At 28.7% G+C, this 13,589-nt stretch overlaps 1 protein-coding gene across 1 annotated transcript in view; it reads left to right on the plus strand.

Annotated features, from left to right (window-relative positions):
• LOC101239878 (protein GPR107) overlaps positions 1–13,589 on the plus strand; it is an 89,266-nt gene that overhangs the window by 50,706 nt on the left and 24,971 nt on the right. The window contains exons 7-11 of the mRNA XM_065790995.1: positions 5,709–5,756; positions 5,944–6,029; positions 10,223–10,298; positions 10,721–10,794; positions 10,969–11,086. Of these exons, the coding sequence (XP_065647067.1) occupies positions 5,709–5,756; positions 5,944–6,029; positions 10,223–10,298; positions 10,721–10,794; positions 10,969–11,086 (402 nt within the window). The remainder of the gene's footprint in view (positions 1–5,708; positions 5,757–5,943; positions 6,030–10,222; positions 10,299–10,720; positions 10,795–10,968; positions 11,087–13,589) is intronic.

Below are 13,589 nucleotides of genomic sequence, written 5' to 3' on the forward strand. Positions count from 1 at the left end.
TGTAGCAGAAGTGAGATCCTTTTCAAGCTCAAATGCCCCCTCCAAAAAATCAGAGAGTGTTGGTTTCTTATCACAACAAGAATAAATGGTAGTATCATCAGCAAACAATGCCACCTTAGATGTGAGAATATCTGGAAGATCATTAATGTAAATTAAATAGAGTATAGGGCCAACGATAGAACCTTAAGGAACCTCTGAAGTTACAGAATAAGAAGAAGAGTGGTGTCCATCGAGGACAACTTTTATATTACAATTGGAAAGGAAGGATTCAATAATCTTAAAGATGTTGCCAGATACACCATAAGAAGAAAGCTTATGGAGAAGATCAGCATGCCAAACTTTATCAAAAGCTTTTGAAATGTCAAGACCGATGGCCTTAGCCTCTCCACCTTTATCTAATGCACAATAAAACCTATCAGTTATTACTGTTAGCAAATCAGCTAACAGTAATAACTGATTGTAAGAGGTTCGATAATAGGGGGATTCTGGTGATGAAGAAGAATAAAATATTAGTTTTAGAGAGATCAAACTGTGATCAGAAGCACCTAAGGGTGAATGTGGAGAAACTGAGCACTGACTAGGATCAGAAACAATACATAAGTCGAGTAGAGATGGTAAATGATTCGGGTTGTCAGGAAAGCGAGTTGGAAAGTTGACTATTTGAGTTAGGGATTGAGAAAGGCAAAAGTTGTGGGCTTTAATGCCTGCAGAATCGCTGACACTAGAGCCAAGCCATTCAGAGTGGTGAGCATTCACCACTCTGAATGTCTTGGCTCTAGTGTCAGCGAATGTCAAGTCACCGACAATAACTATATTAGCTGATGGATAAAGAGAGAGGGCTTGGTCAATATGATCAGAACTAACATCAAAAAGACTGCAGTCTTGTGATGAAGGAGAGCAATATAGAACAAAGAGAAAGGCAATAGAGTGAAGTGGTGCTAAACGAAAGCACATGAAAGAATAGTCTGTGGATTCAAACCTAGTTTCACGACAAATAGGTGAATTCTTAAGAATGTAAATGCCCAGGCCAAGCATGTGACTATTGGAATCTTTACGAATTAAAGGAAGATAACCATCAACACTAAGATCACAAGATGAGACAGCTGAACTCAAATTAGTCTAACAAAGAGCAAGTAGGTCTGGTGAACTTTGCAAGAGATAAGACTCAACAGAAGAAAAGTTACTTCGAAGACCACAAATATTAGTGAATGATAGGTTTAGAGAACTTGGTGATGATGATGGTTTTTTGTGTATTATAGTTTTTGGTAGTTTATTCATTTTTAAGTTAGATTAAAGAACTTGACTCAAAGCATAGATAGTACTCAGAACACTGTTTAATAGCCCAAGCAATTGCCTTATTACTACTAATAAACCCTAAGCCGTAACAAAGGGCTCCAAATGTGGCCTCCGCAATGCACACCAAAAGTACAAACAGGGGCACCATCCATGCGCAACATGGCACTGTTAATACTTTGATATTTTTCAGCTGTTGATGGAATCAGCCTCTCTGAGAGCTACCACAGAGTTCGGGAAACCTGACTACCAGCCGGCCTCAGAACCATAAAACTGAGTTTTAGAGCTGTACTCTCATTAGGAGATAGTAGAATGAGTTGCCTAGTCATAAAAACAGACACATGCAAAACCCATGCATTGAGTCAAGAAGATCCAGCATTCAACATCCTAAACTGGAAACAATGTATTAAAAATACATCTGCGTCAGCCTAATAGATGATAGAATCTGTTTACCCCTTAAGTCTTAGCCTAGGAGGCCTTCTACAAGACAGTAGCCGGGTGCATTTAACATCTGCCCAAGATGAGTATTTTTATCGAGACACCATCTCTAGCCTTTACTCAACCAAGAGCCCTTAGGCAGGGAGTGTTTTAAGTCGGAGTTGTCATCTCCTAGCCTTTAGCTAAAAAGGCGTATCCTACAAGGCAGCAGGATATGAAGCAGATTGTACTGGGTTACATGTTACCAGTAGCAGGATAACCTGATCTGACTGTAATTTTGACTAGTATGTCAAGTCGCATATTTGAAGTCATTAAAAATTCAGGAAGCAATACTAAATATTAAATGAGTCTAAAAACAAATTATTTTCTGTATTTTATTGTATATAACATAAATGCGGCTAATTCTATTTTCTCCACAAATTAAATGCTTTTAATTTTTTTTCTATTTGTAATTAATTAAACATACCAATTTATAACCTTTTTAGATGTAGTAAAAGATAATAAGAAATAAAGTAGATTTTATAAATGTTTTACTGCCATTTTTGTTAAATTAAAATGAAAAATAAAGGTGAGGCTAATTCTATTTTCTCTGCTGTAGCTACAATTAAAACCATCACTTTTTCATTCATAAATAAAATACCAACACCTGAAATCTCTTCTTGGCAAGCCACAAGAATTTGTACCATCAGCCATCATATCCGATAAACCTTAGCTTTGCCACCTTTTCAGAGCCTTATATATGTGTGCATATATATATATATATATATATATATATATATATATATATATATATATATATATATATACATACATATATATATAGATCTATAGTTTGTTGTCTTTGGGAAGAGCGGAAGGAAAAAAGTGATTCTTACGCCAACACATATGTCACTTTTAATTTTTTTTTACTTTCATCCAACATTTGCATGTTGTCAGAAAGTAAAAACCATTAATTTAATTACAAGTTAATCGTTTTTTAAAAAAGCCGCAAAAACGCAAATTTAATTGACCAGAATGTTTTTTAAAACATTCTGAATGTTTTTAACAATATAAACAATGTTTTTATTTTTATTTTTTTAATTCAAATGTTTTTGTTTTTCTTTTTTTTAATAAAATGTTTTTATTTTTATTATTTTTACTGTAAATCATGCACGGAGTGCTGCTACATCGACTATCTTATAGCCTGACTCGCTAGGGAGTGCTGTAGATGTAGTCGATGTAGATCGACTGACAAATAGCCTGACTCGCAAGGGAGTGCTGCTACATCGACTGAGGGTTTGGTTGGGGCATGCAGTCTATCAATTAATAAAAAAAAAAAAATCCGGTCTTGCATTTTAACTTTTACTTTTTGTCAACAAAATATGGAAGAAAACTTTCAGACAATATATAAGTGTATATATATACATATATATATATATATATATATATATATATATATATATATATATATATATATATATATATATATATATATATATATATATATATATATATATATACATATATATATATATATATACATAATACATATACAATCCTAGAAGATGAAGGGTAGTTAATCCTAGAAGATGAAGGGTAGTTGACTTATCAAATATATTACCATCCATAAACATTGGAAGATCTAAATTATTGCGATTTAGAAATATTTGTGGTCTTTAAATATTTTGTGTAACTTTTCATCTGATGAATCTTGCTTTTTGCAAAATTTAGTTCACTTGATTTAGACTTGACATTATACTTACTTGCACTTTATTAAGTGCACTATACTTTCTTGCACTTTATTAGACTAATATAAATTTGGCTGTTTCATCTTCAGATCTTAATGTTGATTGCTATTAACTTTAGATTCACAAAGACTCCATAAGTCCCGTGCTTAGCCTGGGCATAATTTTTTCTAAATCTTGTTTTTATGCTTAATGGTAAATGGAATCTTTGGTTTGGGTTTTTTATGCTTGATTGTAAATGAAATTTATGGTTTGGGTTTTTTACCCCTGATGGTAAATGGAATCTGTCATTTTGGTTCTTTATGCCTGATGTTAAATGGAATCTGTGGTTTGGATTTTTATGCTTGATGGTAAATGGAATCTGTGGTTTTGGTTTTTTATACTTGATGGTAAATGGAATTTGTGGTTTCGGTTTTTGATCTTGATTCTTTTCTCTGACAATACAAATTTTGATCCTCTTGTTCTACTGCTGTTTTGTTATAACATAAGAGTTTTTTCATTCATTATTTGGAAGCATTGAGTGTGAGTGAGAAGTAAGACGCTATTGCTCTTGACATATCAAAGGCTTTAAATAAAGTGTGGCATACTAGTCCTCTAGGTTTGCTTCATATTCATTAATAATTTTCCCAGATATATATCTGATAAATTTTTTTAATTTATTGAATCATTTTATTCTAATTACAGTATTATAGTTGCCCTAGGTGGATAACATTATCTTTCAATTCTAGCATCTGCTAATGCAGCCATTCCTTTAATGTTGTTGGACCTGTCAAGCTTGAGCTTTTTTTCCTTTGTCATAAGGTTGAATCTCTCTCTTTTTTTTATAAATACTACATTGATTGCTGCTCAAACTTTTATTACTTGTTTCATCAACCAACTTTTATCACTTTTTTCAACTTTTCATTTAAAAACTTTTATTATTTATCTAGGCTTTTCTTCTCAAACATCAATGCTTTGCTTTTCAAACATCAATGCTTTTCTTCTCAAACATTAATGCTTTTCTTCTCAAACATCAATGCTTTTCTTCTCAAACATCAATGCTTTTCTTCTCAAACATCAATGCTTTTCTTCTCAAACATCAATGCTTTTCTTCTCAAACATCACTGCTTTTCTTCTCAAATATCAATGCTTTTATATTCATTTTATATTCTCCAAAGTCTTGTTTTCCTGATTTATATAGTTTATAGTTTTTGAACAATATCATTTTTGCTCTTCTTTGTTTTCTGTTAACTTACAACTTTATTTGTGTTTGCTTGCAGCCTTATTGGAAGTGTTATGTGTTACATTGTTTAAAAAGAATACAGAAAGTTGTTTATTTAAATACAAAAAAGTATTGAAAAAGTATATTATTTTATACCATATTCATTTAGTTGGATGAAGTTTTCAAAACAAATACAGTAGCTGTTCTGAAAATATGATCTTATTTTTTTTCTGTTTTTCAGAACTTTTCAAGTTCAGCATTATTATATAGATATATATGGATAATAATAAAGTATCTACTATGAATTAAAATATGATAGTAGATATTTTATTATTTAATTAAAGTCTTTTCTTAAAAGACTTTAATTAAAAAAATTTATTTTGAAAAAAATTAGCTAGTATTGATAAAACAACAAACTTTCAAAAATTCCATAACTGATAAAATATATTACAAAGAAACGTTAAATATTAAAATTAATACCTCTGGAGTGATGTGTAGTGTTGTTAATCCTTTAACTTTACCTGATAAAATGTATTACTAAAATAAACTTAATGTTTATGGTAAAATTAAAATCTCTGGTGTGATGGGGATTGTTTTAAATTTGTGAACTCTACCTGATAAAATATATTATCAAAATAAAATTAAATGATCAAAATAAAACCTCTAGTGTGGTGGGGATTGTTGTAAGTCCTTTAACTTTACCTGATAAAATATATTACCAAAATAAACTTAAATGTTAAAATTAAAAACTCCGGTGTGATAGGGATTGTTTTAAATTCATTATTTGATTAATTTGCACAGGAAGCATATTAAAATATTTTATCTTTGTTACCAGAGGACATATATGTAATGTATATTAAGATATATATACTGTATATTCGATATCAATTTCATATTATACATATTCTATATGATTTTTTTTTACAAATGATTTATGCATAAGAATAATTTAAGATTTATTTATGCATAAATACTTTAAATATATTTTGATTTTTATCATGATGTTATAAACTACTTTCTTGAATTTTTAAAAATATTTTTTTAACTATTAGGTTCACATGATTGAATATAATGTTGGAACATTTCTTGCAGCAGGAGAGGTATCTGACCATTGAAAATAATTAATTACAATTTATTTGTTGAACAAAAAGTTAAACTTTTGTTAATTTTTTATTCACCAATTCCCTGTTTTGCTTCACTGCTGAAGTTAATGTTTTTTTTTTAATTGTATCTGTTTTGAACTATAAAGAGTTTTATTAGTTTTTGTTTTAACTTTCTTTTCTTTAGATTCCCTTGCCAATAATGTTTGGTTTTATGAGTTTTTTGTTTTTTGTAGCAGCAATAATATGGAGCATTTATTTAAGAACATTTAGGTAAAAGGTTTGTTTCTATGCGATTAGATTTTTTTAAATTTTGAATAAAAATTTAATTTTTGAGTAGGATTCAGAATAGGAGTTTATCGATTAGTTTGTATCATTTTTATTAATAACATTTATAATACTTTCCATTTGACATTTATAACCATTTACTTTATCTTTTGTTTATTTTTTTCCTTTAATATTTTTATAATGGGAATCTAACAATTTTTTTTTTTAAGAAAACAAAATTTACATTCCTTTTATTAAAATTAAATCTCTTTTGATCAATTAGTAGACATCGACTGTCTGAATAAGTCTTGCCCTCTTATAAAATCATTTCTCTTTTATGAGAACATGATGAACTTTTATGAGAACATGATGAACAAATGTTAAACTCTTCTTTCAATTGACTGCCCAATAAAAGGCTGACTCTCATTATTTATAGGCTGAAATGTTTTGTTTTACTTTTTCTGTTGTCAGATCATAAGTAAGATTATTCTCATTAGATATAATCTAGTTGGCTGTTTAAGCATTGTTGCATAATGGTTGATTTTTGGAATGATTTATCATTTTTATTACCAGCATTAAGTTTTTCTTAATCAGGACCTCTGATTTTCACAATTAACTTTATGCTGTTCTTTTCTTTACATTCTTTATGAAGGGCAAGCGTCTGTATGATGAACTCATAAAAAGCATACCAGGCTGAACATGTTTGCATTACAATCTCTACTATTTCTACATTTAATTAATGTTTCAGAAGGTTAAACTAGTAAAGAATATGTCTTGGTCCTTCAGTAAACTTGTGTTCAACTTTAATTGTAAACCACAAAGACATATTAATTCCCTTAAAAAACTCAATTTATGTTTAAAACTCATGTTTTTAGATCCAAACTCTGCATAATTGTCTAGCTAGTGTATATAACATAGGTTCAACTTAATTTCCAGTATTTCTTTAGAAGTAATGTTTTTTTCTTATGCTATTCTAAACTCTCCTCTTCAATGTTTTCAAGTATTGCCAACTGAATTCACTTCTTCAATTATTCCAGATCAGATTAAGACCATCACAATCACCAAGCTATTGGTAACAAGTAAACCAAGACTGTATGTCCCATATCCTGCTGCCTTGTTGGATTTGCTTTTTTTTTTTCATCTTCACTTCCAACAAGGCTGCATGCAACTACTATTAGAGTTGGAAGTTACTGGAATAAAAACTATGAAGTTTATAGAGCAAGATTATGATTGGCAGACGACTTAAAAGATTGCAAGTTATATGATTTAGGAAAACAAGATAAAGGAAAGGAATTTCAAAGAACTGATGTTCGAGGGAAAAAACTAGGGAAGAAAAATTAGAGCACGTAAGAACAGTTACAGTAAAAGCATATGACTTAATAGAATGACGAGTAACACGAGAATGAATTTAGTAGATGGTCCAAGAGACGCTAGCTCTTTAGAACAGTGCCCATTATAGTATTTATAGAAAAGAGAAAGAGAAGCAACATTATGACTGTGTGATAATGGTTAGAGGTTGGCTGCAAGAGCAGGTCCAACTATGTTTACAATGCATTTTTGCATCTTGACTAAGAAAGAAAGACCAGTATGCCAAATTTTATCAAAAGCTTTATAAATATCAAGAGCGATAGCCTTAACCTCTCCACATTTATCTAATGCACAATAAAATCTATTGGTTATTACCGTTAAAAAATCGGTAGTAGAAGGAGAAGATCCGAAATTCATATTGGTGATCAGAGTGTAAGTTATTAAGAGAGGTTAAGTGTTTGTTAATTAAAGACTCAAAAACCTTGCTTATGATAAGAAGAAGACTACTGGGACGGTAGTTAAACCAGTCAGATCGGGATAACAGAAGCTGCTTTCCAGTAGGCTGGAAAACAAGGCTCTGATAGGCTCTTATTAAATAGTTTTAAAAGTATAGATGACACTCCGGAGAACACTTCTGCAAGACTATAACAGGTATGTTGTCCAGACGACAAGCTGTAGAAGAGACTAAGCAGGAAATCACTTCAGATACAAAAGCTGGAGTGAAACAAATGTCAGGCAATGGATCAACCAGTTTGTTGGTTTTATCAGGTAGAATGTAGCTAGTGGAATCAAGAGATAATATTGATGATATTCTTTGTTTTCTAGTATCTTCCAACTTAATAGTGGTTGCTTTTAGTTGAGAGTGAATTAGTATTTGAGGCTCTGGGATAAATAGTCTATGAGTAGGCGCCATTCAATAGGATTACATGCGATACCTATAGTCTGGAATAGATCAGCAACATCGTTACAGAAGCACAGCCTATCGTGATGAATATAGAAGTTGGAGATTCTTTAAAGCCGCTTCCTCAGATCCGTGACTTGTAAACTATTTTTTTGTAAGCCTGAGGTCTCTAATTAAATCTTTTATGTCTTTCTGGTGAGGGAAGTATGTTTTTCTATCAAACTACCTTCAAAATGTAAAGGCTTAGAACTTTTTGTTTTTGAAAAAAGGCTTAGAACTTTTTTTTTCTAGAAAACACATGATTTTTCAAATTATCATTGTCCTGGTCACAAAAGCAAAGTTTTTCTGGAATAACAGTGATTTCCTTTATGTTTGAAAGTGGTTTCCTAACGGGTTAGGAAAACACACTTTCAACCCAGGAACAGAATAAAAGTGAAAATTTTTTATATAGTAATATTGACCTAGTGGTTTGAAGTTTCTAGAATACCAATAACAATTTACCCAAGTGAATTAAATGGCATGAATAAACAAAATACTTGCTAAAAATGAGCTACATCAAATCAAGCATTGAACTATGATAGACAAAAAAAAAAAGAATTTGTTTCAGAAGCAATAACCAAAACCTAAATTTTACTTCACCATTAATGATGATGTTGATGTTGGCTCTAAATTTTCTTTAGATGTTACTGAGGAATTACACTTTAAAATATTACTGAGGAATTACACTTTAAATTGCTACTGGGGAATTACACTTTAAAATGTTACTGAGGAATTACACTTTAAAATGTTACTGAGGAATTACACTTTAAAATGTTACTGAGGAATTACACTTTAAAATGTTACTGAGGAATTACACTTTAAAATGTTACTGAGGAATTACACTTTAAAATGTTACTGAGGAATTACACTTTAAAATGTTACTGAGGAATTACACTTTCTAAAACATTACAGAGCAATAAGATTACATTTTCTAAAATATCATTTCATAGAGCAAGATCAGTAAACAGAATAAAAGAAGCTAGAAATAGAATTTTTTAGAATTTCGAAAGTGAGGAGCTTTTAGCTGTTTAGTTTTTTTTTAGTAGTAGGAGAGAAAAATTGGCAAAGTGCTTTAAGCTCCAAAGCCTTCCACCAAAAAGTTACAAAAATCGTGTGGTAAACTTTAAAGTTAAACAAACTTTGACAAATTAATACTTTCGTACAAACTAGAGCCGGTCCCCTTTTCTTAAGTAGTTTATAATTACTTAAGTTCGTATTTACTAGTTACTATTAATAGTAGAGGCTTTTTTTATCTTACAACTTTTTGATTCGAAATCTTAGTTGTTAAAACTTTTAAAAAATATTTTTTTAGATTTATAATAAGAACATGAAATTTGTAATTTAGACATCATAAGGGGTAATTAAGAAACACAACATTTAGTTTAACTTATAATTGTCAATTAAAAATATGAGTTGTTGCACTTGTTTATGATACAGCAATTACGTTTTTTTTTTTTCCATTTTTCTCCAGAGAACATAATAGTTTATTATGCTGGTTCTAATCGTCAAAATGGATGTCAAATGCCTTTTATTATTCAAAAATATTTAGTAATGAGAGAATACTAATGAGGAAAATACAAAAAAGGTTAAGAGGACACTTGCTTTTTTATCAGAAAGTATTTTCTGCAAGCTGCTTGTTTATGACTTTGTAAGCTATGCAGAAAAAACTATATGAGGTTGGAAACTTATAAACATAATTTGAAGCCTTCAAGTATTAATAGTGAACAATGAACTATATGTGAATTATATGTATAATGGCAAAAAATATTTTAAAAATTTTTAATTTTCTAATTATTTTTGTAAACATGAAATTTTTAGAACTTTTTTTTTTACGCTTTTTCTAAACATATTTTATATTTCTATTTTACTCTATAGCTCTATAGAAGTTAGTAAAAAGTTTAATTTAAATTTTAAAAAGTTACAATAAAAAACATTGTGTGTTTATTTTTAGAAAATGGACTTTTAAAATCCATTGGTTAATGGCAATAGTTGTATATCTTAAAGCAGTTGCTGTGGCTTTTCATGCTGTAATTATATTTCTTTTTAAAAAATTTTAAAAATTTAAACTATTAATTTAAGTTCTACATAATTTTTTTTTGTCTGAAACAATTTGTACCTAAATACTATGATTAGATAAAAAAAATTTTTATGAAAATCATTTAAACAAACAATACTCCAAATAATCCAAATCCAAATACTACATGAATACTACAAACTACCTTCAAAATGTAAAGGCTTAGAACTTTTTGTTTTTGGTTCTACCAAAGCTCAAGGTACATTTTGAGGTTTTATGGTTAGAGGTATTCTAAAAAACAATTTTCCAAACATTTGTCTAGGACTTACTTATCAAATAGATAAACCTTTTTATTTTATTTTTTTCATAATATTTTTAATAAATATTTTATATTTGCTTGTTTTCTTATAATAATCAATTGTTGATGTGTTTTAGATAAATTTCTTCAAAACTGGAAAAGAAGGATTTCATGTTCAAACTTGGGCTATACTATACTATATTATTCATTTGTATGTATTTTTTGTTTCTTTTGTATATTCATATGGTACTTCCTCTTTTGTGTGGTACTTTTGTCTCTTTTGTTTATATCTTTTGTCTCTTTTGTTCATACCTTTTTTTCTCATTTGTAGATATATATTTACAAATTCATTTCATGTTTATATTTTGAACAACCTTTCTTTTAGGTTGAAAGGAGCTTTAATGTTTACCACAATTGTTTTGATTGGTACTGGATATTTTTTTATAAAACATGTTCTTTCAAGTAAAGAGAAGAAGCTTTTTGTTATTATTATACCACTGCAGGTTAAATAATCATTTTATTTATTATTAATAAAGTCATTAGCATCAGTTTATTAACAAGTGTGAACTCAATGGTTTAAATAAAAATATAAACTGAAATCATTAATAATTAATCATTAATGCTCTTGCACATAATATTTTATTTTTAACTTTTTTTACAATTTAAATTTGAACAAATCATGATATTTTAAAAGGGTTCACTATTTTCAAAAGAGTTCACAAAGGTTTAGTAAGACTGGGCAAACTTTTCAGAAAATGTAAACTATCATTTAAACCATAATTAAATTATTTTGAAAATTATTTTTGTTTTGATTTTATTCATCCTAATAGTTTATTTTATTTATTTTAACTGTTTATTTTAACAAAAATAAAATGTTATGCATTATTTATAATGTACTTAATAGTTCTGTTTATTTTCACACAAAAAAAAATGCTACGCGTTATTTATACTTAAAATAAATTTAACTTCACTTTATTGTAAGTAAAATTAAAAATTTTAAAAAGAAATCAAAAGGTTAAAATAATAAAATGCTATTCTTTTTAAAAATTTTATTTAACTTTTTTTTTCAGAATTGTGAATTGCTCAACATGTTTCATAAATGTTATGAGCTTGATAAAATTTGCTAATAAAAAATAAAAATGGTACTGGACTTCAAATAATCATAGTGGTTGGCTTAAGTAAAATATAAAAAAATGTTTTACTTGAGTAGGCAGAACATTACCCTAAAGTTAAACCACTGGTTCAAACAATATATAGGGCAACCAAAAGTATGCTCTAAAATTTTTTTTAAAAACGCCTAAATTATGTCCTGAAAAACCAATTATAAGCACTTAAAATATAAAAATATGCTTTATAAAAGTTCTTTTCATGGTTTACCTAATAATAGAAAATTAGTTATTTGCATTATTTTATTTTAGCATTGTAATAAGCATCGAAAATAATTTTATTTGTAAAAACAATTAACTTATGTAACAAAATGTATTTCTTTATAGAGAAGCTTCATTTAACAAATAGAGAAGCTTCATTTAACATCTACAGATGTTATTGGGACATATTTGAAAGCTAAGGTTTCTGCAATAGTATAATTTTGTGTTGGATTAATTAATAATCTGCATAGCTCTAAGGAAATTTTCTTTAATATATCAAAACCATAGTTTTTTCAATTGCATGTTTTAATTTATTTTTAATTGAATTCGCTTTCTCTTTGTCTATACTTAACATTGTATTAACAGCACCAGTAACAGCTCTGTGACTATAAACAAATTTGTGTATAAAGTGGTTCCACATAAGATTCCAGTTTTTTAATTGTTAATTCAAGAAATCCATAATTTGATGAAATGTATATCAACTCTTATTGACAGGTCAGCAGATATCTCTTATGAGATTTTAATTGAAACTACTTCCTATTCATCTAATGCATTTGCGTAATTTTTTCAAAATAGTCTGCATAATATTTGCATCAATCCAAGTTTACCATCTTATTAAGGTTGTGGTGGTAAAGCAAGGCTTGGTTGTAAACATTTAAAAACTTTTACTCTTAATGGAGCTTTTTAAAATACTTATTTTATTTTTTGATTAAGTGGACCAATATTTGCTTATGCTATATAGATCAATATTTGCTTATGCTTTATTGATAAATGTTTTGTATTTGTTTGCATACTCTGTGTAGTCCACGAGAAAGACAAGTTAAGTGTTTTATTTTGCGGTAAAATGTTTGTATTACTCGAGCTGCTTTTAATATATATGGTGCAGCATTAAAAACAATAAACAAAATAATATTTTTGTCAAAATATTCTCCAAGAATCTTAAGTGCTATGCTTTCTCCAAGCTCAGCAAATTTCAATACAAATTTTTGTTATGCAAATTCTTGCTCTTGATGCAGTACTTCGATAACAACATATGCATCTTCCAGAAGCATCAGTTGATAATCATCTTCTAGAAGCATCAGTTGTTTCTTCAATTGTGATCTACAAATAATAATTTTTTTTAAAATGGTTTTAATGCAAAATTTATATAGTTATTTAACATGAGATTGGAAAAGAGTGGTTTCAGAAAGTACTTTTTTTACCTTATACTTTAGTAAGCAATCTATGATATATTTGTTGCGAATTTTATATAGTGGTGAGTCAGGCGCCACACAAGTCATGAAACACAAGTTGTGAGCAAATTGCAAATATCTGATAGAACTGCTTGTCTCCCAATTAGTTTCTGTGTTAAAGCTGCCGCAGAATTAACACTCCATATTTCAATATGATTTACACTTCGTAGGTGTTGTTTAGCAGTAAATATTTTCTCTGCTGAAACAAATTGATCACACAATTTGCAAAATAAAATTTATACTGAAGGATATTCTCTCACAATTTACTCGATATGGATTGCTTTACTTTTGGCATATCTAACAAATCTACCTTTATCTATAATATCTAATAATAATATCTACATCTTTATAAATTTCTCGAAAATGTTAAAATAAAAACACAAACCTTATTTAAATTAAATTTAAAA

This window comes from Hydra vulgaris, chromosome 02, assembly GCF_038396675.1.
Source record: "Hydra vulgaris chromosome 02, alternate assembly HydraT2T_AEP".
NCBI classification, from domain to species: Eukaryota; Metazoa; Cnidaria; class Hydrozoa; order Anthoathecata; family Hydridae; genus Hydra; species Hydra vulgaris.